This window comes from Sceloporus undulatus, chromosome 5, assembly GCF_019175285.1.
Source record: "Sceloporus undulatus isolate JIND9_A2432 ecotype Alabama chromosome 5, SceUnd_v1.1, whole genome shotgun sequence".
Lineage (NCBI taxonomy): Eukaryota > Metazoa > Chordata > Lepidosauria > Squamata > Phrynosomatidae > Sceloporus > Sceloporus undulatus.
In genome coordinates, this window is record NC_056526.1 from 106267893 (window position 1) to 106290010 (window position 22118).

The following is a 22118-nucleotide window of genomic DNA, read 5'->3' on the forward strand; positions in this document are numbered from 1 at the left end:
AGTTGCAAACTGATGAATGATAACATATTGCATGACGTTAGATGAATACATCTTTCCATGTACACAAAAATGCTAAGTATCAAAATAATCCTAGACTACTACCATTCTTCTGAAATTAAGCGGTATTCATCTAACATGTGATTTCATATTAGCTAACCCCACTTCTGACAACACATGCATGGCTGACCCTCCCTGCTCTTGGCCATTTCCCCCATACACCAGTTCATTAAATATGTAGTTCTCCTAAGGAGGTAGTTTTTTCCAAGGTTAGTCCAAAACTTGGTTCTCCCTGAGGGTAACCAGTGATAGAGCAGAACCACCAGGCCACCTAGTATTGCTAGTTTCAGAGTCCTATACAAACAGAAAGGAAACAGAACTTTTAAAAACCAAACAATTGAGATTTTTTTTAAAAAAGATGTAAATAAATATTCAATTTCTAGATGTCAGAATCTTATTTCATATGCATCTTCATTTAGCACATCCAATCTGACCTCAAAGAGAGTCAAATTCCATAGGGAAACCCACAGGATGACTTTAAGCAAGTCACACTCTCTCAGCCTCAAAGAAAGGCAAAACCCAATCCCACTATGAACAAATTTTGCATAGAAAACCCCATGATAGATTCAACTTAGGTCATCATAAGTCAGAAACAACTTGAAGCCACACAACAACAACAACAATATGGATCAGTGTCATTACATTTAAAGTCTCTCCATCGCTGCAGCAACCAAGAACATAAAGGTATTCAATGTGATGGTGCCATTCCATAGTGCAAGTATGTGTAGGCACTGCTGGCATGAATGATATGTCATAAGGATGCCATTGCTAATATTCACGTGGGCATAAAAATGTGTTTAATGGTTCTTAGGTTGTTTTTGAGGTCAAGGATTATGCTTGTATAGGGTTGTGTTTTAATCAGATTACCACTCTGTGTGTGTGTGTGTACGTGCAAATGAAGCACCTTACTGCTACTGGGCTGTTTAACAAATATTTTAATCTGCTCCCAACATCTAAAGCAGGATAAACTTTAAATTTAAGTGAAAACACTCAAATAAAATAAATTTATATTGCATATACAGATTACAGATGCCATTTGTTGGCATGCCACTTAACACAGCCGGCAGGTTAACACAAGACAATTACAAAGCATCTGATCCATCTACTTACACAAAACAGTAGGTATCATTAAAATAATTCACCAGATTAGAAAAAATAAATAATTTGGCACTTGAGCAATACAATGAAATAATTTTGCAATGAGGTAAAAACAGAAAAGGAGAGTGAAGAAACTCCAAGTGTTATAAATTTGGCTCAATGAATATTTCATCTTGGTAAACCAAAATCATTTTAAGCAATTGTACTGGAAGGTATTTATAGATTTACTTTCCTGGAACATTAACTGAATCAAAACTACTATAATCATCTAGTCCCTAAACTAGAGAGGGGTACCACTCTGTATATTTGGCTTCTTCAAAATTCCTAGGCTTACAACTTTCATCCTCCTTGATCATAGACCATGCTAGCTAGGAGCTGGCGGTGAAAAGCTCTGGGAGTCTAGTTACATTATTCCTTGTTAACAGGAGTTGCTCCCATTGAATTTACTACTGCAGGACTAGATTTATGCATGCTCTTCCTGAGACAGTTGTGTACAAATGTATTTAGCTATCATTTTGGGAAATCTCTCTCCCATTCAACAGAAATATATGTGTTAACATTCAGAAGAAAAAATTCAGTTGGCAGAAAATAGTGAATATACATTACCTTAGGCTCTGGTGGGAAAAGTGCTTGAGTTAAACGATAGATATTCCCTAAACTAAACTGAATGCTGGTGTTGGTCAAATTCATTTCATGGAAGCTTGCAGAATTGCCCTTGGGACAAATGTCACACTCCCCAGAAAAAGGTGAAATTGTGATGGTATTCTTTGAGTTATGCTGAGGTAAGTTGTCACTTATTCCGCCATCCACATAGCGCTTTAAAGTTGGAAGAAGGGGAAAGAAAAACCAAGAAGTCTTATTTGTATAAGCAAAATCAACTACATTATAGATGTCAGGAGAAAATTGAGAGAGAAAGGCCATATGGCCTTGTGCTACTTTGTTAGGTCAGGAGACTGCTAGTATTGTAGAATCACAAATGGTTTTTATTTGTAGGATTAGAATTTAGATGGGACTGTTCTTCACCTGTCAAGTATCATGCTGGTTTGAGACTTATCAATTTAATTTCACTATTCATTGTCTTCAGCAGGCATGGAAATTAGGCAGCCCTCCAGATGTTGTTCTGCAATTCCCATCAGCCTTACCCAGCATAACCAATGGCAAAGAATGCTGGGAGTAGTCCAACAACAAAGATTTACACCCTTGGTTGAGCATGTTGTGACTCTAGAGTCTTCTACTATGTCCATTACTGCTCAGCAGTGGCATTTTACATTATCAAGACTGGCCTAACTTGGCTAGTTACTTGGGAGTATCAAAAGAGAGCCAAAGAGATATACAGGTTGAGTCTCCCTTATCCAGAATACTTGGGAGCAGAAGTGATTTGAATTTTGCATTCTTTTCAGATTTTGGAATATTTGTATATTCATAAAGAGATAATCTTGGAGATGCTACCCAAGTTTAAACATGAAATGCATTTATGTTTTATATGTATCTTATATACATAACCCTGAAGGTAATTTTATACATAGTGTTTTATTTTATTTTATTTTTGCTTGAAACTGTGTACATAGAACCATCAGAAAACAAAGGTGTCACTATCTCAGCCACACATGTGGACAATCTTCAATTTTGGAGATTTTGGCATTCCAGATAAGGGATACTCAACTTGTATCTAAAGATGGCACAGTGTCATACAGAATATAAAGATGAAATTCTCAGACAATATGCTTGTCTAGTAGATTCTGCACCATTGGAAGCAATCTTATACTCTCCTGTTTGGACTGCACAGTATATCCACTTGAAGAAGCAAAATATCTATAGTCAAGCAACATTTGACTTTTAGAAAATGTTATAATTCTCTTTGATCTTTGATAAGATTTTCAACTTTCCTACACTTGCACTGTGTCCCACAATGCAAGTGAGCTTCCAGTTTTCCTAGTTTAGGTGTCTTTTTCATACTCTTTTTCTCCTTACCTATCTTCCTCCTATGTACACTGCAGTTCTGTTTCTGTGACAACACTGAGTGGAAAACCAATTCAGAAAATGAGCTAGAACTTCAAGCATGTCTCGCGTTTGTCACTCCCTGTAAATCCTTTTAGATAACATAATTGTACAGCCACAAGGACCAAGCAATCAGATTAGCCTGACTCTCCCTAAATCATGGCTTTAGTATGGTATGCTATTATGCATCTTGTACAAGATTAGAGTTTTTAAAAAGCAGCAAGGGATGGAGCAAAGACTCTTTAGATATCTGGAAGAGTCCGTTTGTCACAAATTTCACCAAATTACTCGCAATTTGTTTGCAGTTTTATTTTTGATGATTAAAGCAAGGAAATAAAATTTTCACATACAAAAATTAGGATACATTTTTATCCTCTAGAATATACACATATATGCTTTGGATTGTTTTTTCCTTTCTTATTTCTAAAGTAGAAAGGTGAAATCACACTAGCAAAGATAAAGATCTGTATATTTTCTTTCGCCCAAGTTTCAGGCAGCCTTTAATAGGATTCTTCAGGACCTAAGTATGGCCTTGAAATACACTACTAAGAAAGAGCTTTAAAAGACTTAAGAGGATAACAATTACTATTTCATCTTTAAAACCTCTTCTTCTTGTATTGTGCAGAGCACCTCCCAATCAACAGATATAAACAACCCAATTTTACCACAATCCTATTAATCCATTGCAAAATCTATCACCCTACATATACCTTGTAAAAATGAAACATATGCCTGGAATATACATGCTCATCTTTGAATGGATATGTAAAACACACTCCAAAGGATAGTTTCACATAATTCCATTATGATTATGCTCAATCAGCAGGCACACCTTTATGTCTCACGCTCTACATACCATACGATATATAGTGATGTTATTCATATGTACACCATATGCATACATTTTTATTTCTTTAGTCCTCCTATTTCAGTCTGCACATAGGTGCTGCTGTTGTCAACTAGTCTAAAGTAGTTTCATTAAGATGTATTAAGCATTTACCATGACAAAGAATTCCTGGGAAACATATTATATGTAGATAAGAATGAACAAGTACTTACCACCCCTCTAAAAGAAGGTGGAATGAGGCCACAATATATTGGCACAAATGAACTACAAAGCAAAGCCTACAGGGAAAAAGAAAGAAAGAACAATAGTCAGTGTCAGATCTCATTTGTAGTAGTGAAAACCTTTTTAAGGATGGGAAAATGTAGTTCACCGCTGATCTAAGAGAATAAACAGATCATTTGTAAAATCTCTATCTTTGGGGAACTCTCTAACCTGACTTTTGTTGTTGTAGGTTTTGTTGTTGTTTTGATGTGGTATGTGCAATGTTATGTGATGCTTTTAACATTGTTTTGTAAGCAATCTTGTGTATGCTTACCATAAAATAGGCATGGGAATTTTCTGGCCTATGGAGACTCTCCATTCATCTTTCCAGAACTTTCCTTCCATGTCCTGCCCCCTGTTATCAGCCCAGTCTCCTCTATGGTTCCATTCTGCTCAGCTGTTTCCTGCCAATGAGCTAAGTAGCATTAAAGTGAGGTTTCAGCTGCCCCTCACTGCAATCTGTACTTTCCTGCTCCATTGATTATCAGGAAACAGCTTAGCAGTAGGAAAGAATGATAATAGCTGAAGAACTCCACTGTCTGCATGTGTGTGCCACTTTGTTTCAGTGCCAAGCACCGAGAAAAGGATTTCCCCTTCCCAGCATCAAAAATGGAAACAGAATCCTAAAGTAATGGATTTGGGTATACAGGGGTGTGTGAATGTGGACAGAAAATATGGCTAAGTGTGAATGGTATGTATATGTGTCAGTGGATATAGAAGTGCCTTTGGGTGTAAAACACCCACCTTTAACTTTGGCACTCATCACAAATGGCTTTAGCATTATTCACAATGCTAAACTATGGCTTCCATAATTTTATGTCAGATGTTTACCCACGCTGAAAATAGTTGCACATTCTGCCCCCAAAAAGAGGATTAAATGTATATACGAATGAGTGAATAAATAAGTAAATAAATATTCCACATTTATCTACCAGGAGCTCCTGCATATTACAAAGGTTACTGGAATATTGCAGGTATACAGTTTGTTTGTGCACATTGCTGGCCAACCTCCTGTATCTCATTACCATCCCACTGTAAAATGAATGCATTTTAAAGCACACCCAACACTCCTTGGGGCCAAACATTGCACAAGTATGTTGATAATATGTTGAACAAACTGTCTTGCAGAGGCATCTCTCTGCCATTATTAATATTCTTACTGTGAAGGCCTGGCCAAAATGTTGAAGAACCTTCTGGTTTCCATACTTGAAAATCACTTCTCTTAATAAAGATTCCTCAAAATTTTCCAGGAATCTGAAAGTTACATACTGGTCAATGTCTAAAAGAAAGTTGTTTAAAGATTCTAATATACACACACTTTCTCTTGAGGAAAAAGGTTTCTTCAAAACTAAAATTTCTGAGTGAGACTCCTCCTCCATCCACACAATAAATCAAAAACTGCTAAAATTAAAAAAAAAAATAGCAGAGAAACTAAAAACATTTCCTTCTGGGGAAGGATATAGAAGAAAGTGATAAATACCATCATTACAATAGGGGGGAAATAAATGGGCATGTGAAAACTTGCATATTTTAATGTATATTTTGGCTGTTTTCCTCTTTGACTCATGTTATTCTTTATTATAATCAAGATACACTAGATACAAATCCAGTCTTGACTCTTTTAAAACGGCAGATCACCTGTTGGCATATGTGTAGCTAGCATATTCACTTGCAAATTTAATTATATGTAGTCTGTTAAATAAATGTTATTACAAAATACAACTAAAGCTATTGTGTTGTTTGAACTTGGGGCAATATTATTTCGTACATATTCTACTTTTTTTGCCAAATGAGAGACCAACATAGGGCCCGAACAGACAGGCCAAAATAAAGCTGCTTTGGGTCACTTTGGAGGTATGCTGTTTAAATGATGCATGCGTCCTAAGAGGCCAGAAGCCACACCAAAGCCATGTTCCAGTCCTAAGGACTGGAGCATAGCTTTGGCATAGCTTCTGGCCTCTTAAAATATGTGCAGCTTTATTTTGGCCTGTTCAGGCCCATAGTTTACATTCATTAACAAATACTAGGTTAAAATATTACACTAAATTGAAGAAGTTAGGTATGAAAAGTCAGTTTAGAGGAGTATTGTGTGTGCGTGCTCTGTGCCTTCATGTAATATCCGACTTATGGCAACCTTAAGTTGAACCTATCATGGGGTTGTCTTGGCAAGATTTTGTTCAGAGGAGGTTTGCCTTCCCCTGAGGCTGAGAGCATGTGAATTGTCCAGGCTCACCCAATGGGTTTCATGGCCATGAAGAGTGATAGAAGTACGTAAAAAAAGGACTCATGGTAGATAATGACTTCATTTGAGATTCTACAAAAAGTATGCAGAATCTGTTCATTGAAGGAGAGTAGATAAATGTGTATGGTGGCATGCATGCATTTATCATAACACCCCTTTCTTTCCTCTTGATAGGCTATCTGTAGATTTAAATAAAAAATAGTGCCATCTCAAGGAAAGTCTTGTTCTGTGCAAGACCCATCTTACTTGATCTTAATATATGAAGTTAAGTGAAAAGAGGTGATGTTTTTCCCTACCTGCCTTTGTGCACACTTTTAGTAGGAAATGGGATTTGAATATTGTAAGGCATACAATCTTAAAAAGGATGCTAGATAAAAGAGTTGCATAAAGTGTGACCACTATGTGGTCTGCAGCAATGGGCTATGCTGCTCCTATGTTTTGCAGGAGGGAAGAAAAAAACTTTACTACAGCCTTCCAGATTCTGGGTAATGACAGGGAGGGCTCTTTCTTCAGACCTATTGTATATGCTCATGTATAAGTATAGAAATTTTAGTAAAAAAAATTTACACCCCCCCCCCCAAAACCTAAGTTGACTTATCCACAGATCAATGTAAGTACTGTACTTTAACTCTTATTTAAAAAAAGGAACCATGCCCTGGTGAAAAGCAAGAACATAATCTGTCCTGGAAGCACTGACACCACCACTCCATTCTTTCATTCATCCAGCCTTTAGGATGAGCACAAACAGTTGTTCCTGCTGGAATTTTGTAAGTTGTTTGGCATTGTTTTCCTTGCTTCATCCTTTGTCACATGCCCCTGAGTTTTACCTTCGACTTATACATGGGTCATATCAAAATCTCTAATTTTGGCCCTAAAATCTACCCTTGATTTATACATGAGGTCGACTTATAGTTGAGTATATACGGTAACTAGGAAAATTTGTTGTTCTCTCTCAATCAATGATAGGAGAAAAGAGCCTCCAAACTTTCAGTCCCCTGCACTTTTAAATAACTGCAAAATGTAAAGGTACAAATAAAACAGAAGGTTATGTAAACAGTACGTGGAATTTTCCCCCTGCTCTTTCCTCAAAAATCAAACCCACAAATAATAGCCTATGAGTTTTGCAATGGAGCCTATTTCTAAGCAGATATGTATAGAACTGAACTGTGTTTTATGTGTTTGGTAGAAAAAATGGTAGCAGTTACATTCATGTATTTATATGTGTGCAAGATCATGCACAGAAGTATGTGCTTATGTGGTCTCTGGAACCACGGCACATCCTAGATGTGTGAGCCAGAAAAATCTGTGACCTGTGCAGGCTTTTCTTGCAAGACCTACCATACTATGACCACAACGAAGAAAATTATTCTATGTGCAATTCCGATACAGACAGCCATAGTAAGGAAGTAAACATAATTAAATAAAGCATGAGTAGGGAAACCTAAAAAGGTTAAGAGTAACTTCAGTAACAATTGGGACTATACCTGTACAACTTCTTCTTTAGAATTAAAGTTGGATACCAGCACATTTTTGCCATCAGAAACTCTGGTAAGTGAAATGCGAAGTTTTCCTGATATCAGCTGATGAGTGTTCTCTGGAAGATTTTTGCAGAGTCCGTCTCTTATTATTTTCATCACATTGAAGGATGGATGAAGAGGGCCAAGATTTCGCTTTCTTGCTTCTTTGGCTAAACTCAGAACATCTCCACAAGCTTCCGCTAAAAGATACAATATTATACGTCAGATGGGATATATATTTTAGGTGTTTTTACAAGATATAACTTCTCTCCATATATGATTTCAATTTGCTTCCACAGTCTTCTTTTTAACATCCTTCCTTAAAACAGCACCTTTCTAACAAGCACTGGGCCATGATATTAAATTCAGATCATCAACATAAAGAAAGATGTACCTATCTATCAATCGCTGGTTAAGAAATGAAGGGGTACGGTTACCATTTTCACACTGGCGTTTTTGCCCCGGGTAGATTCGATAATCCAATACCCGAATCTTTCTGGAATCGAATTCCTTCTACCTTTACCTCGATCAAATCTCCCCAGTGCAATTTACCCCGCCTGATGTTTGCACTTAAAAAGCAGCAATTTAACATGGAGCCTCCTTATCGCTTGTTGTTGCCAGTCAAATGATTGGCATATTCGATTATGCTGTCATCAATGGTGACGGATCATGTAACTGCTGCAACCATTCGTCAATAGCATGGGTGCTTCCCCTTCCTTTTTTTTAAAAAAAAAATCTAGTGGCAATGTTTGCATATTTTATTGATGTGTCAAATTTATTAAAACAAAAACGCCAGCCCCAGTAGCATCATCAGAGGGAGAGTGAGGCCTGCCAGCTCCATCGAGTCTGGTCTGAGCTAAGAAGAAGAGCCCTCCCTCCAGTCCATCTGCCTTGGTCCAGGCCTCAGAGGGAGGGAAGAACTCCTGGACCTGATCTCCTTCCCCACCATCATTCCCTTCTCCTTTTGCGTTGTGTCTTTTTAGATTGTAAGCCTCAGGGCAGGGAACCATCTAATTAAAGATAATAATTATAAGCCATTCTGATAGCCTTTAAGGCTGAAGGGCAAGGTATAAGTACTCTAATAAATAAAGTAATAAATCCCAGCAAAAAGTGTATGAAAACTTGTATTTTGGCTGCAGTGGCAGGAGCAAGCGAAAGGGAAATATATGTAGCACAAGCATTCATATATTCTATCAATTTGCCTAATTAAATAAAAAAAAATATGCAGGTCCTGGTAACATCTGAGCAAAAAAGTGAAAACTTTTATTTTGGCTACAGTGGTGGGAGCAAGCAAAAGGGGAAAACGTTAGCACAAGCATTTACATATTCCATCAGAGAATTATAAATGTAAAAAACCACTTGCAAAGCGACCGGTGCAAGAACGGAGTTATGTTCCGCCCACTGCCCACCCTCTGACCTTCATCCCTCCCCCTAAATGACCAGTTCCCATTTGCCACCACCATGGAAGAACCAGGTTTTCTGAAAGGAAACAGGGAAAAAAACTGATATTGGAAAACCCACACTGAGGGGGATTTGCCCCGGTTTGGGGCCTGTTACAGACTGCCAAAATAAAGCTGCTTTGGGTCTCTTTGGAGGCATGCTATTTAAATGATGCATGCATCCTAAGAATCCGGAAGCTGCACCAAAAGCTGCACTCCGGTGCTTAGGAATGGAGTGTAGCTTTGGCACGACCTCCAGACTCTTAGGACCCATGCATCATTTAAATAGCATACCCCCAAAGAGACCCGAAGCAGCTTTATTTTGGCAGTCTGTAACAGGCCTGGGTGTGCAAAACCCCGACCTGGGTGTGTAAAAGTCAGTACCAGTGGGAACAACCTACTTATAATCCGGTTTGAAATTTGGTCTATACTGCAGTGTGAATGCCCCCAGACTTGAGTAGACTCTAAGTATGAAGAAGATTCTGGGTGTAAACTCACTTCTAGCACTTAAAAAAAAAAATCAACAGTAACAGAAGAGCAACTTGACCCAAACTAGCTATCAATATTGGGTTGCAACTTGCCACTTCATTCTGTTAGTCTAAATTACCTTCCTTCTCTACCTTTTTCCCCACACAATTTCATTCCATTAAGTCAAATATCTCAGGTTTTTTAAACTGATGCTATTGTGTGTCAGGTATTTTTAATTGAGGTGAGCTGCTTCAGAAAACATTTGTCAGAAAAGTAGGATAAAACGTAACATAAATGTTATTTAAATTATTTAGGAAATCTTCAGAAAATTATTAGGTGTCAGAAGTTTTAAACATAGGCTGCAATTCTATACTCATCTGACAGTACATTCTTTTATTTCAACTGGATTCAATTCTAAATAAACATCCTCCTTCAGGGAATTTCTTTGTAAAAGTCATTTCTTCCATTCACTCATGAGAAGAACACACAAAAGAAAACAGATTCTAAGCAATCTTTCACATTGACTTAGGCAAAAGGCTTTTAAAAAGAAATTCCCTGAAGGAGCTAAGTAATTTTTAGGTGCTGCTCAACAGAGATTGAATGGTACTCTCTTCCTTTTTAACTCAGTATCCTGAAATTCCTAGCAAAAATCCTCACTGAAATTTCGCCAGACCATCTTAACTAACAACAAAAGCAACACCTTGACAAAAATATAGGCCTATGATTCTATCATCATCATCTTTTTCCCCCCTATTGTCCTGTATGATTTTTAACACCTTTGACTGATTAAGAAGCTGGTGGAGCTTTGAAAGCTTGTATCATATATTTTGTGATTTTTTGGTTGGTCCAATAAAGCTATTGCTGTTTTGTGAATTTTGGATGTTATCGTATGTAGAAAACACTTAAACAATGAATTATAATGTTTCTAGTAGTATAAATGGGGGGAAGCTGCCAATCTGATGAGCAAGTTGACATGTTTAGCAAGATTCAGCTAGACTAGAGAATCATAAAGGAACATGACACGAAACTCTAGTCCTGAAAATAATCAAATCCAATCCTGTAAGCTGCCTAGAGAGGACTCTCCCTGGGAAACATATGTAAGCCACTCTAAGGTCCCTGGAAGAAAAGAGGGAACTAGAATATAAACAGAGCTGGGGATATGAAAAAAGAGATGTTCAATTGATTGGTGAAACATTGTCAAATAATGGTCAAATATTAATTCAATTTACCTAATTAAAATAAAAATAATACTTTAATCAACATGTTTGTTCATTATAGAAATAAAAAGTGTTAACAGCCACTGCATTTAACTAACTTTTGCAGCTAACCAAAACGTTGTACCCACCTGACTTCCCCCCCTCCTCAAATCTTGTCCCTAAACCTGCCTTGTACAAATTTATACCCCACTATTCAGCTAGAACCTTTTTTTAAATGTAAAATATAAATGAAGCAAACAATCCAGGACCAAAACAGCTAGTTTCAGAGAGCGTTCTGCTAAACTGGCTGCAGCCCAATTCCTGCATCAATGCATGGCAGTTTGTCTAGAAGATTTGACCACAGATAAATCATTTGAAAACCTAAGACCAGTCAATTGGCTGGCATGCCAACTCTGTGTAATATCCATAACTACAAGTCAATGGCAAGGGAGAAGAAAAGAGAGGAGTCATTGTATATCATTATTTGTTAAACATCTCTGGCATTCATTGGATGGACTGAATTTTATCAGGAAGGTTTCATGGATATAGACCGGCCAATATCTAAGTTAGCCCTAATTAAACAAATTAATCCTCACTCTAGTTTATCTCTTTATTTACTTTGATATTGTATCAAAAACTTGCATAACTGAGTACGTTCTCAAGCTTCTTCTTTTTTTTAAAGACACTGCCTTTGCTATTACTGAGGTCAGATGGTTTTAGCACAGTGTTCATTCATTCTTGTTCTGAGAGCTAGGGAAGAAATGGCAAAGGTTAATGTCCTGTAGTAACCTACTCCGTGGGGGCCGATAACTAATCACGCCACAGTCTCAGCTTATTTTCTTCGCCCAATCACAGACCAGCAAAGGCTGGACACCACCAGTTTATTACTATTGCTTTTACATTCCCCTCACAGCTTTTGTCCCCTATTTCACTTCCAACTAGGAAGTTAAAAGCAGTGTTCCCAAAGGAATACCAGCTAGAAAAAAGAAAAACTCAGTCTAAAGACCAAACCGGTCATATAAATCAAACCCACAGTCTCTTACAGCCACAATCTTTCATGGCGCTAATGAATGATTTGCGATTACCAAGTAATGTACTGGGGAATATAATAAAATGTATGTCCTGTATACCATTTAGCAGAAATGAACTGGGGCCTTCCAGGTGTTTTTGGTCTACAGTTCCCTCCACGCTAGCTGTGCTAGATAGGGCTGATGGGCATTTTGGTGCAACATCGCCACTCCTGGATTAGAACAACCCAAATAACTTTTTGGGGAAAAGCTATGTTTATGTATATTTTAACAAGCCATTTCATTAGCCAAATCAGATAGCAGTTGTTGACATGTCTCCAATGTTTGTTTTTTATTGAACGTATGTAGCAAGGAACTAAATTTAATCAGAATAGCAGTAGCAGGGGTGCTTAATCCTTTTTCTCTAGTGCCTTCAAGTCCCCTGTCGACTTAAGGTGACCCCATGCATTTCACAGGGTTTTCTTAGGCAAGGCATTTTCAGAGGCAGTTCTGCCAGTTCTGTCCTCTCAAATATAACCTGCAGCACCTGGTACTTCTTGGCAGTCTCCCATCCAAGAAATAATCAGGGCTGACCCTGCTTAGCTTCCAAGATCAGATGGCATCTGGTGCCTTTTCCTTGTTTTAAATCAAATCAAAGCTATCTCTCCTTCCCCACCTCCTTTCCTGTGAATTTGAGAGTAAGGAACAATTTTCAACAGTGGTATAAAGCGTGGTGAAAAGCTTAGGCATCACTGCTCCATTCAAATTCATAGCCTCTTACTGTTCACACTTCCATGTTTTTGAATGTTTACTCATCCATTCTGCATCAATATAACTTGGCCATCATTCATTTTAACTGCTTTCAATTAAATGCCACAGGCTCTTTCCTAGCATGCTGTCAGTACTTATTTAATTTCATTTAGTACATTTAAAAAGCAATGGTAACACTTCAATGGATAAGAATTTAAGCCTCTAAGAGAATTAAAGATTTTGACACAATTCAGTGGCTACAAATCTGACACATATCTCCCTATTATGCTATTATAGCTTTTCAAAGGGTTTAAGAATCATAATTAGTGATTTATTTAACATTAGTAGCTCTCAGTGGCAGGGCCACAGGGCAGTTGAGTTATTTAAGATCCTTTCAAGGCAATAAATACCAAAGTTTATTAATACAGGGGAAGTGTGCCATAAGACAAACTGCGAAGTCCATACAGTATTGTGAAATATCTTTATTAGGATAACCAAAAAGATACAGTGGACCCTTGTTATACGCTGGGGTTTGGTTCCAAGATCCTCCGTGTATAACAAAATCCGTGTATGCTCAAGTCCCATTGAATATACTGACATAGCAAAATGGTGTCCCTTATAAAAATGGAAAATCAAGGTAAATTTATACTTTTTCGGAATATTTTCAAACCGTGTATGCTTGAATCCGTGTATAAAAAATCCGTGTATAAGAAGGGCCGACTGTACAAACATCTCTGTGAAAATGTGAAGTTGAAGGCTTTCATGACCAGAATCCACAGATTTTTGTGGGTTTTCCAGGCTAAATGGCCATGTTCTAGAAGAGTTTCTTCCTGACGTTTTGCCAGCATCTGTGGCCGGCATCTTCAGGGAAAGATGCCATCCACAGATGCTGGCGAAACATCAGGAAGAAACTCTTCTAGAACATGGTCATATAGCCCGGAAAACCCATAAAAATCTATCTCTGAGAAAACTTTTGAAAGGTACTACAACAACATGAAAAGCATAATTTAAATTACTTTCAAAAGGAATATATGATGGGGTTGAATTTCTGCTACTCCTTCTGAAATGGAAATGAATTCACAGTACATAAATGTTGAGAACTTCACTTTCTCCTATTAAGCATCTTATTTCTGCGCATATAACCCTGAACTGGAACAATTTTAGAGAGAAACAGAATGTTTCCAGCCAGGACATTCTTGTAGTCTGTGGCCCTATACAGACAGGCCAAAATAAAGCTGCTTCAGGTCACTTTGGAGGTATGTTGTTTCAATGATGCATGCGTCCTAAGAGTGTGGAAGCTATACCAAAGCTGCACTCCAGTCCTTAGGACTGGAGCATGGCTTTGGTGTGGCTTCTGGACTCTTAGGACTCATGTATCATTTGAACAACATACCTCCAAAGTGACTCGAAGCAGCTTTATTTTGGCCTGTCTGTATCAGGCCTGTGTCTCTTATAGTGTCAATGTTCTGTAACACCCCTCACCCCTTGGACTGCAGGCAGTATCCAATTATGATGATGAACTTCTCCATGGGAAGGGCCACCTTGCTCTCCCAGACTGGACTTGAAGAACCAAAAAAGACTTCCCACCCCCAGGTTCTCAAAATCTATAACAACACAAAGCAGCACTGGGATAGTTTACTTAAAACTGCAAAGAACCCCATCCTCAAACATATGATAAGCAGGACGAAAAGGAACTTAACACAGGAGTTTATCACACGGGAGGAATTACTCTTAATTTTGAATGAAAAGAAAGTGGGGTCAGAACGCACTCACGTGAATTGGCTAGTTCAGCCAATTTATGTGAATTCAAATTGCACTCAAACTGACTTCCCATTGCCCGAAAATAGCTTGCCATTGCCCAGAATTGCGTGTGGTAGTCTATCACACAATAACGTTAAACCCGATGATTGTGTTCGGACTGCCATTGGATTATACTTCCAATTTCCCTTGTCTGATAACGTCCACAGGCTTCCTATCCTTTCCTTGTCCCAGTACCACTGAAAAGTTTATCAGGAGAATCAGGGAGCCCTCCTGTACAACGTACGCTGGGGCACAGGGAGCGTCACAGAGACAGAAGAACCCTCAGCAATGCCAATAAATGATGGGCAAACAAGTACTGACCAATATGTTGCCAGCTGGCCAAAGACCATAAATCCCTTTCTAACAAATGTCAATACCTTGAATACCTAACAAAAAGCGACACATGCATATTCTGCGAACACTGCAAAGAATGGGGGGCTCTCTCACTTCAGGGTTATGATTTACATATGAAGGTGGGAGGGTAGGAGGGTTGTGGAGATTAAGGACATGTTTTGATTACTGATTATATAATCTGTATTTGAACTTTGCTGCTACCTGCCTTGATCCTCAAAAAGGGAGAGGTGGGATACAAATAAATAAACATACATATTATTATTATTATTATTATTATTATTATTATTATGGCTGCTGTGAGATTTCATCCCACTTGTGAGATGAGCTTTTTTGCATGCATCATGAATCTGTAGAATTAAACTAACCTCTCTGGGCTTTAGACACACTCAAGGAGACTCTCCCACTGCTTCCAAGAGTCTTTGAAGTCTGGCACCAAGGCTGAGGTTGTGTCATTTTGCCCGTTTTCAGGCCTTTGAAACTAGACATTTTTTTCATCCTTGAAAACCAGGTGGCACAAATGGTGACAACAGGAGGAGGATGCAAGGTCCCACATGGGCTCAATGTAGCCTCCCAATCCCTGGTGGTTACCCCCCGCCCCCACAATGTGCTAAACCTACTGGAAGGAGATGTTCTAGTGAAAGCAAACTAAGAATAACAAGATACCATTGTACAGTATACCTTTTAAAAGCAATGTAACGTGGTTTACATTGGCGACTGTAGTGTTGACTGTTGAGAAAGAAACATAAACCGGACTACTTCCACTTGAATGAGAGAAAACAAGGTCCTATGAATGAACAGTACTTTAAGAACCTCCATATCCTTACTTCACATCTCTGCAACGTGACAACAAAGACACACAGTTCAAAGGCACAAATCCAACGTAGGCGCATATAAAATGACATGGGCCAATTCATTCATGTGCTTTATTCCTTGCCTTTTAACAAATCTCTAAAAATGGTTCCTGTCACACAAACTCAAATCTCCTATGTAGAAATGATGTGTCCTATTTATAGGAGATAACCTACAAGAGGTATATGTATTTGATTTCACTATTCTGTATACACCTAGAAACATGTTCTTGCTGTGGGGAACATATAAGCCTCACTGTTTTGCTCAACTGTTCTTCCTCCTAGTTAGTGGAGCAGGGGACAGTATTCAACAAGCTTAGAGAACACAATACTTTGGCAACATCCAGAAGACGCAATAGGCCAGAACTGAGATTGTGACTTATTGGCAACAAGGCAGCATAACCTAGGGAAAATATGACAAATATTCCACCTTTAGTTTACTGAGACGACAAGCCAGAGGCATAAGGCAAGAACAAGCCATGACTTGTGACTCTGACCTTTCCAGGGAGAGATAAGCCTAAGTTGCTGGTCTGAATGTCACAAACTACAGACTGAAACCCCTCCTAGGATGCTGTGTTTTACTGTTTTACTGGTCCCTCTTGCAGTGGGAGCAAATGGCCAGTATGTACTAAAGAAGCAGCACAACCAATCTGTTGTATAGGCCAAGCTCCCTGCTCTCTCCTCCCTCATTCCACTGACTGGGAGAAGGAAAAAACCAGGGAACCTTTAGATGCCTTATGTTGAAACTGTAGAAATCATAGAATCACAGCATTGCAAGTAGCCTCATGGGTTGCGTTCCTTGCAGAAAAACCTATGCTAGCACATAGGCACATAAAGGCCTGTTACAGACAGCCAAAATAAAGCTGCTTCAAGTCACAGTGGAGGTATGGTGTTTCAATGATGCATGCGTCCTAAGACTCCAGAAGCAACACCAAAGCCACGCTCCAGTCCTTATTTGGTGCAACTTCTGGACTCTTAGAACGCATGCATCATGTAAACAGCATACCTCCAAAGTGACCCGAAGCAGCTTTATTTTGGCCTGTCTGTATGGGGCCTGATATTCTCATCAGCGCTTTCTCCCAAACACTGGATGCAGCAGCTGTTAAGAGTCTGCTAGAGAATTAGAAGGTGTTGTATTTGTCTGGGAGCGCAAACCTCTTTCCATTACACCACACTTTGGCTTACTTGCAGGTAAAACAAATACCGTGACATTGAGATACGTCCCTGTGAAGCGTGTCTGATACAGAATGTAGAGTTTATGTAGCACTGCCTCTGGAATGTGTAAATCTAGAGGAAGCGAGTAGGAGTTTTGATATCCTGCATCATTGCAAATAATGTGATGATCCTCCCCACTTTTTCCCATTCACATAGACAGCCATGGATGGCTCCATCCTACAGAATCCTGGGATTTGTAGTTTCGTGAAGCACCGGCACTCATAAAAGAAAGCTACAGACCTTGTAAAACTACAACTCCCAGGATTCCATCAGATGGCCCTACAGCACTTAAAGTGGTGTCAAACCGCATTGTTTCTACAGTGCTGAATAACGCCTCTACAAGGCTTCTCTAAAGAAGGAGAGGAGGCAGGGCTCCACATTGAAACCTATCAGTCTTTGTCTGGCTTCCCAGAATTCCATAGCCTTGAGCCAAAGAAAGAGTTAAAGCGCTACCAAACCGGGTTATTTCCCCTGTATGGACCCTCTCAGCGTTCCTAAGGACGCACCCAGGGATCCTCCTCCGGTGATGACGGCGCCAGTGAGGGCCCCAGCCGAAGCCCCATAGATCCTGCGGGCGTCTCTGAAGAGGTGCGGGGCCCTCTCCTGGAGGCAGGTGGCGGCCCCGATGTGGTAGACGCCGAGGAAGCCGCAGCCGGCGAAGGAGACGCTCCAGCCCTCCTCCTCCTCCTCCTCGCCGACCGCAGACCCCACCATCCTGGAAGGAGGAGGGAAAAGGAACCGCGCCGCAGCGCGCGCAGACGACGGACGTCCTCACACCTCTCCGCCCCGGTTCATAATGGAAAGAAGGCTCTCAGCAGCGCCTCGAGCCTAGCACCGAGCAGAACGCCGTCACCGTCCTCCAGCCAATCGGGGGGCGATATGCAAAACAGGGTCTGGATGGAGGAGGCTGATTGGCGCGCGAAGGGGAGGGTGGGAGGAGCCTGTCCTCGCGCGGTCGGCTGAGGTAACCTCTTGGTCACGCGCACAGCGAGCGGGGAGGGGAAGGAGGAGGCGCCTGAGGCGATTGTCAACCTGTGTTTTATGGGGCAGCCATAAGTCATAAAGGCTCCTTGAAGGCACACAAGAACAGCAACTGTATACAGTTCACACACACACATATATATATATCGGTCTGAAATCGGATTGTTTCTTCAGAGTGTTAAATTTGGACCTAAAATACTATTGGCAATAGCATTTAAAGCATATATATACACACACACTCACACACACACACACACATAAATTTGCTATTTTAATATATTTATATATAATATATATACATATAAATATAAATTTGCTGTATTTATATATTTATATATTTGCTATATATATATATATAGCAAATTTTATATTTATATGTATGTCATATATATATATATATTAAATATATAAATTATATATAAATATATGTTGCACTTAAAGCATATATATATATATACACACACACACACACACTATAGCATATATATATATATATATATATATATATATATTGCAATTGCAAATAGCAATTTAGGTCCAAAACACCCTGCAGAAATAATCCGGTTTCAGGCCACTTTAACTGCCTTTTGCTCAGTGCTAGGGAATCCAGGGAATTGTAGTTTGTTGTGGCCCCAGACCTCTTTCTGACAGAGGAGGCTAAGTGTCTCGCAAAACTACAGCTCCCAGAATTCCCTGGCATTGAGCCAGGGCAGTTAATGCGGTCTCAAACTGGATTATTTCTGTAGTGTGTTTTTAGCATTAGTGTCCGAAGAGCAGGGTATAAATGCTGTACAGTTAAATAAACAACTAAATCAAGCCTTTTCAGGACTTACGACGAAGTTTTCTTGGCAGGTTTCTTCAGAATGGTTTCTCTCCTCCGCTCTCTGAGGCTGAGAGAGTGTGACTTGCTCAACATCATGAGCAAGCCAGAATTCGAACCAAGGCTCAAACCACTACACCACATTGGCTCTAGTAATAGAATAGACCAATTGAATCAATAGGATTTATGCATTCATTTCTTTCAGAATACCCTGGAGGTACCAGGTCCTTATGAGAGCCAGAATGGTGTAGTGGTTTGTGTTGGACGATGACTCTGGAGACCTGGATTAGTATCCCTGATCGGCCATGGAAATCCACTGGGTGACCTTGGGCAAGTCACACTCTCTCAGCCTCAGAGGTAGGCCATGGCTATCCTCCTCTGAACAAATCTTGCCAAGAAAATCCAAGGATGGGATCGCCATAAGTCAGAAACAACTTGAAAGCACACAACAACAAACCAGGTCCCTCCTCATCTTGGAAACTAAGCAGAGTTAGCCCTGGTTAGTACTTGGACAGGGGACCACCAAATGCTGTAAGCTGCATTTCAGAGGAAGGCAAATCACCTCTTTATATCCCTTGCCTAGGAAAACTCTGTAAATTGGGTCATCATAAATTAACAGGTGATTTGAAGGCATACAAAGAGAGAGATTTAATCTATGTATTTGGACCAGTGATTGGATTTTGACCCATGTGTTTGACATAATAATGCAGATATAGCACACCCATCCTGTATGATCTTACATACCTGGGGCTTTTTTTTAAACTAGTAATCCATCTGGATGTGTATACCTCTTCCCTCTTCCTTGTTTTGGTAATGCGCTTTGTCCATTTTACTGTTGGGCAAACTTTCTAAGACAGGAGGTTTCACCATCCGGATGCAACTACGGGGAACACATGTGTCCATGTTCCAATCAATTAACTTTGCTATTCTTCCATAAATTATCAATATAACAACAGACTGTCTGTAAACATATAAATGTCCTTCTAAGAAAGAAATGAGCTTTTCTTTCTTTCTTTCTTTCTTTCTTTCTTTCTTTCATGCTGGAACCCAGGTTCTTGGACAGGGTAAGTAGTGGAACATTAGATATCGAAAGTTGAGAACCAGTAGATGCAGCAGACTAGACACAAAAAACCTGCTATCTCTGATTTCTGCTAATTTTACCAGTCAGCCTGAGCTTTTTCATCCCCCTCTTAGACACTACAAGAACCAGTTCTCCTAGAGACATGTTAGAAAGAGGAACATCTGCCCTGGGTGCAATGACAGAAATGCAAAGAATTTAGGAGGTTTCGGCACGACTGCCAAAGGCTGAGGCACTGTTATCTTGCTATTTCTTGAGCAGGGTCAATGAAACCTATTTTCAGGCTGTCAGCAATTTTCTAGCTGTTCTAATAGGGTTGCTGTCTCCCAGACCATCAAATCTAAGCATCTATTTTGCACATGATACTAATATTCTAATATTAGTAAGGCATATTCTAATTTTTATTCTGATAATGCATACATCCACCACTTACTTTCAACCTTGGTACCCCCCTTTTTAAAATAGTAACCACTCTTCTTTAGGGACCTGTATAATGTTTAAAATGCTGGACATGGAGTAGGGAGATCCAGGTTCAATCCCTCCTTGGTCATGGAATTTGCCTTGTGACTGACTTTGAGTCATCACTACCTTTCATCCAGCCAACAGCAGGGATTAAGAGGGAGACTGCATCCATGTAAATTGGATGTGTACATTCCTAATGTACAAATATAATTACACTTATAATTATGATATTATCACCCACAGGCACTTCCATTGGTATTCCTATCAGGTTAGTGTAGTATTATTGCCATCATGTGTTTTGTTGTTGTTGTTGTTGTTTAACTGATGGCCGAATGTTACGCATGTTACAGATCTATGAAAACACCACAAGAATCCCTTGAAAGTGACTCTCATCTGATTTACAGGGGGAAGTGAAAAGGAAAGGAAAGTCAAATATCATTAATTGTTGGGGGGAAAGCAGGGCTTTTGAGAGGAATAGGGAGACAGATTAAATATGGTATTGTAAGTAGAAGACAGTCTAGTTTTACTTTCTTTGTCCTGTTTGACTTAAGATGATGTATGCATTTTTTTTACATTTTTATTCCTTCATTTCCCTAATTTCAGCTTCTCATTTTACCACAGTATGTATGTTATAATCTGTTAGCTGGGACAACACTTCATGTTTCCAAAGTCACAGTCCAACATTCAAATCACTACATCCCACTAGCTGATTTTTATTTTCTCTGCTTGCTTTGACACTATATAACTATAAATCTTCCACTTGCCTCAGGCCAGAGGGGAGTGCACCCTAACCCAGGTGCCCTGGCCTTTAGGTGCCCTGTATGTCCTGCAATACAAAATTGGTTTGATGGCCAGCTGAGTAGAATTAGCTTGGGACCCATTTCTGCCATTGGCTGTGTGGGATGCTGGACCCCATCAGCGAAAGTGCTGGAAGCCCTGTGTGTACTGTTTGCAGTGCTTTATACCATCAGTAAAGCTTCTTGCCTTTTCCTGCCTCTCTTTTTCCTTACAGTAGCACGCAAAAGGTGGCCACCTCAGGTTGAAGAGCACCAAGAGCTATGGATTACGTTTTCCCCCACCTCCTGGAAGATCTCTGCTAGTGCTACCTTGCCCTGCTCCAGTGAGCTGACAAGTCACGCCTTGCAGCGCTTTGGTAAATGTAACATAGTTCTCTACCTGACCTTGCCATGTTCTTGCCATCTTCCCTGTTTGCTAAATGTGGTATGTTCACAAATCATGCACTGCTGTCACATGAGATCGATCCAACAAAAGGGGCTGGGGGAGGAATACTCACCTCTATGTTAACAAAGTTTCCCATCAGCTACTTTATCTCATTGGATGGAGCATAGCTCTTGAATGTTAACTCTTAATAGGCAATTGCATGGAGAACAGCCCAGAGGAAGTGATCCTGCTAAGGCTTCCCTTCCTGGCTCTGGTAATTAGAAATGACACAGACTCCCTCCCTCCCTCTCTTCCTCCAGCAGAACAAGACGTTGGTTACAGATGTGATCCTTGTTCCAGATGGAAAGTTAGGAGGCCTGGGTTGGGGATGATGTGGTTGCTTTTTATGACTGACTGGCTATTTTCTCCTTGTCTTTCTTCCAACTCTGCTTAGAAATGTCTTCAGGGCTGCTGGTCCTGGTGCTGACCTTGGCTGGGAAGTCCACCATCCTGGGTCCC

General features: G+C 39.7%; 1 protein-coding gene and 1 long non-coding RNA gene across 3 annotated transcripts in view; one reads left to right on the forward strand and one right to left on the reverse strand.

Moving 5' to 3' along the window:
• Window positions 1-22118, forward strand: part of LOC121931194 — a 972450-nt gene that overhangs the window by 589415 nt on the left and 360917 nt on the right. The gene's annotated exons all lie outside the window — the stretch shown is intronic.
• LOC121931193 (patatin-like phospholipase domain-containing protein 2) lies at window positions 62-17883 on the reverse strand. The gene is made up of 4 exons (XM_042468644.1): window positions 17604-17883; window positions 7988-8220; window positions 4213-4278; window positions 62-1971 (listed from the first exon to the last, which is right to left on the reverse strand). Exons 1-4 carry the CDS (start codon window positions 17809-17811, stop codon window positions 1666-1668), a joined length of 813 nt encoding a protein of 270 aa, XP_042324578.1. The 5' UTR covers window positions 17812-17883; the 3' UTR covers window positions 62-1665.

What these genes read in the sequence shown, in the direction of transcription:
- LOC121931193 (XM_042468644.1), bottom strand. Translation starts at nt 17,811, where the DNA reads ATGGTGGGGTCTGCGGTCGGCGAGGAGGAGGAGGAGGAGGGCTGGAGC. An exon ending in CACCGGAGGAGGATCCCTGG is followed by an intron (nt 8,221 to 17,603) that starts GTGCGTCCTTAG and finishes TGTATCTTTTAG; the next exon opens with CGGAAGCTTGTGGAGATGTT. An exon ending in CACCTTCTTTTAGAGGGGTG is followed by an intron (nt 1,972 to 4,212) that starts GTAAGTACTTGT and finishes CCAACTTTAAAG; the next exon opens with CGCTATGTGGATGGCGGAAT.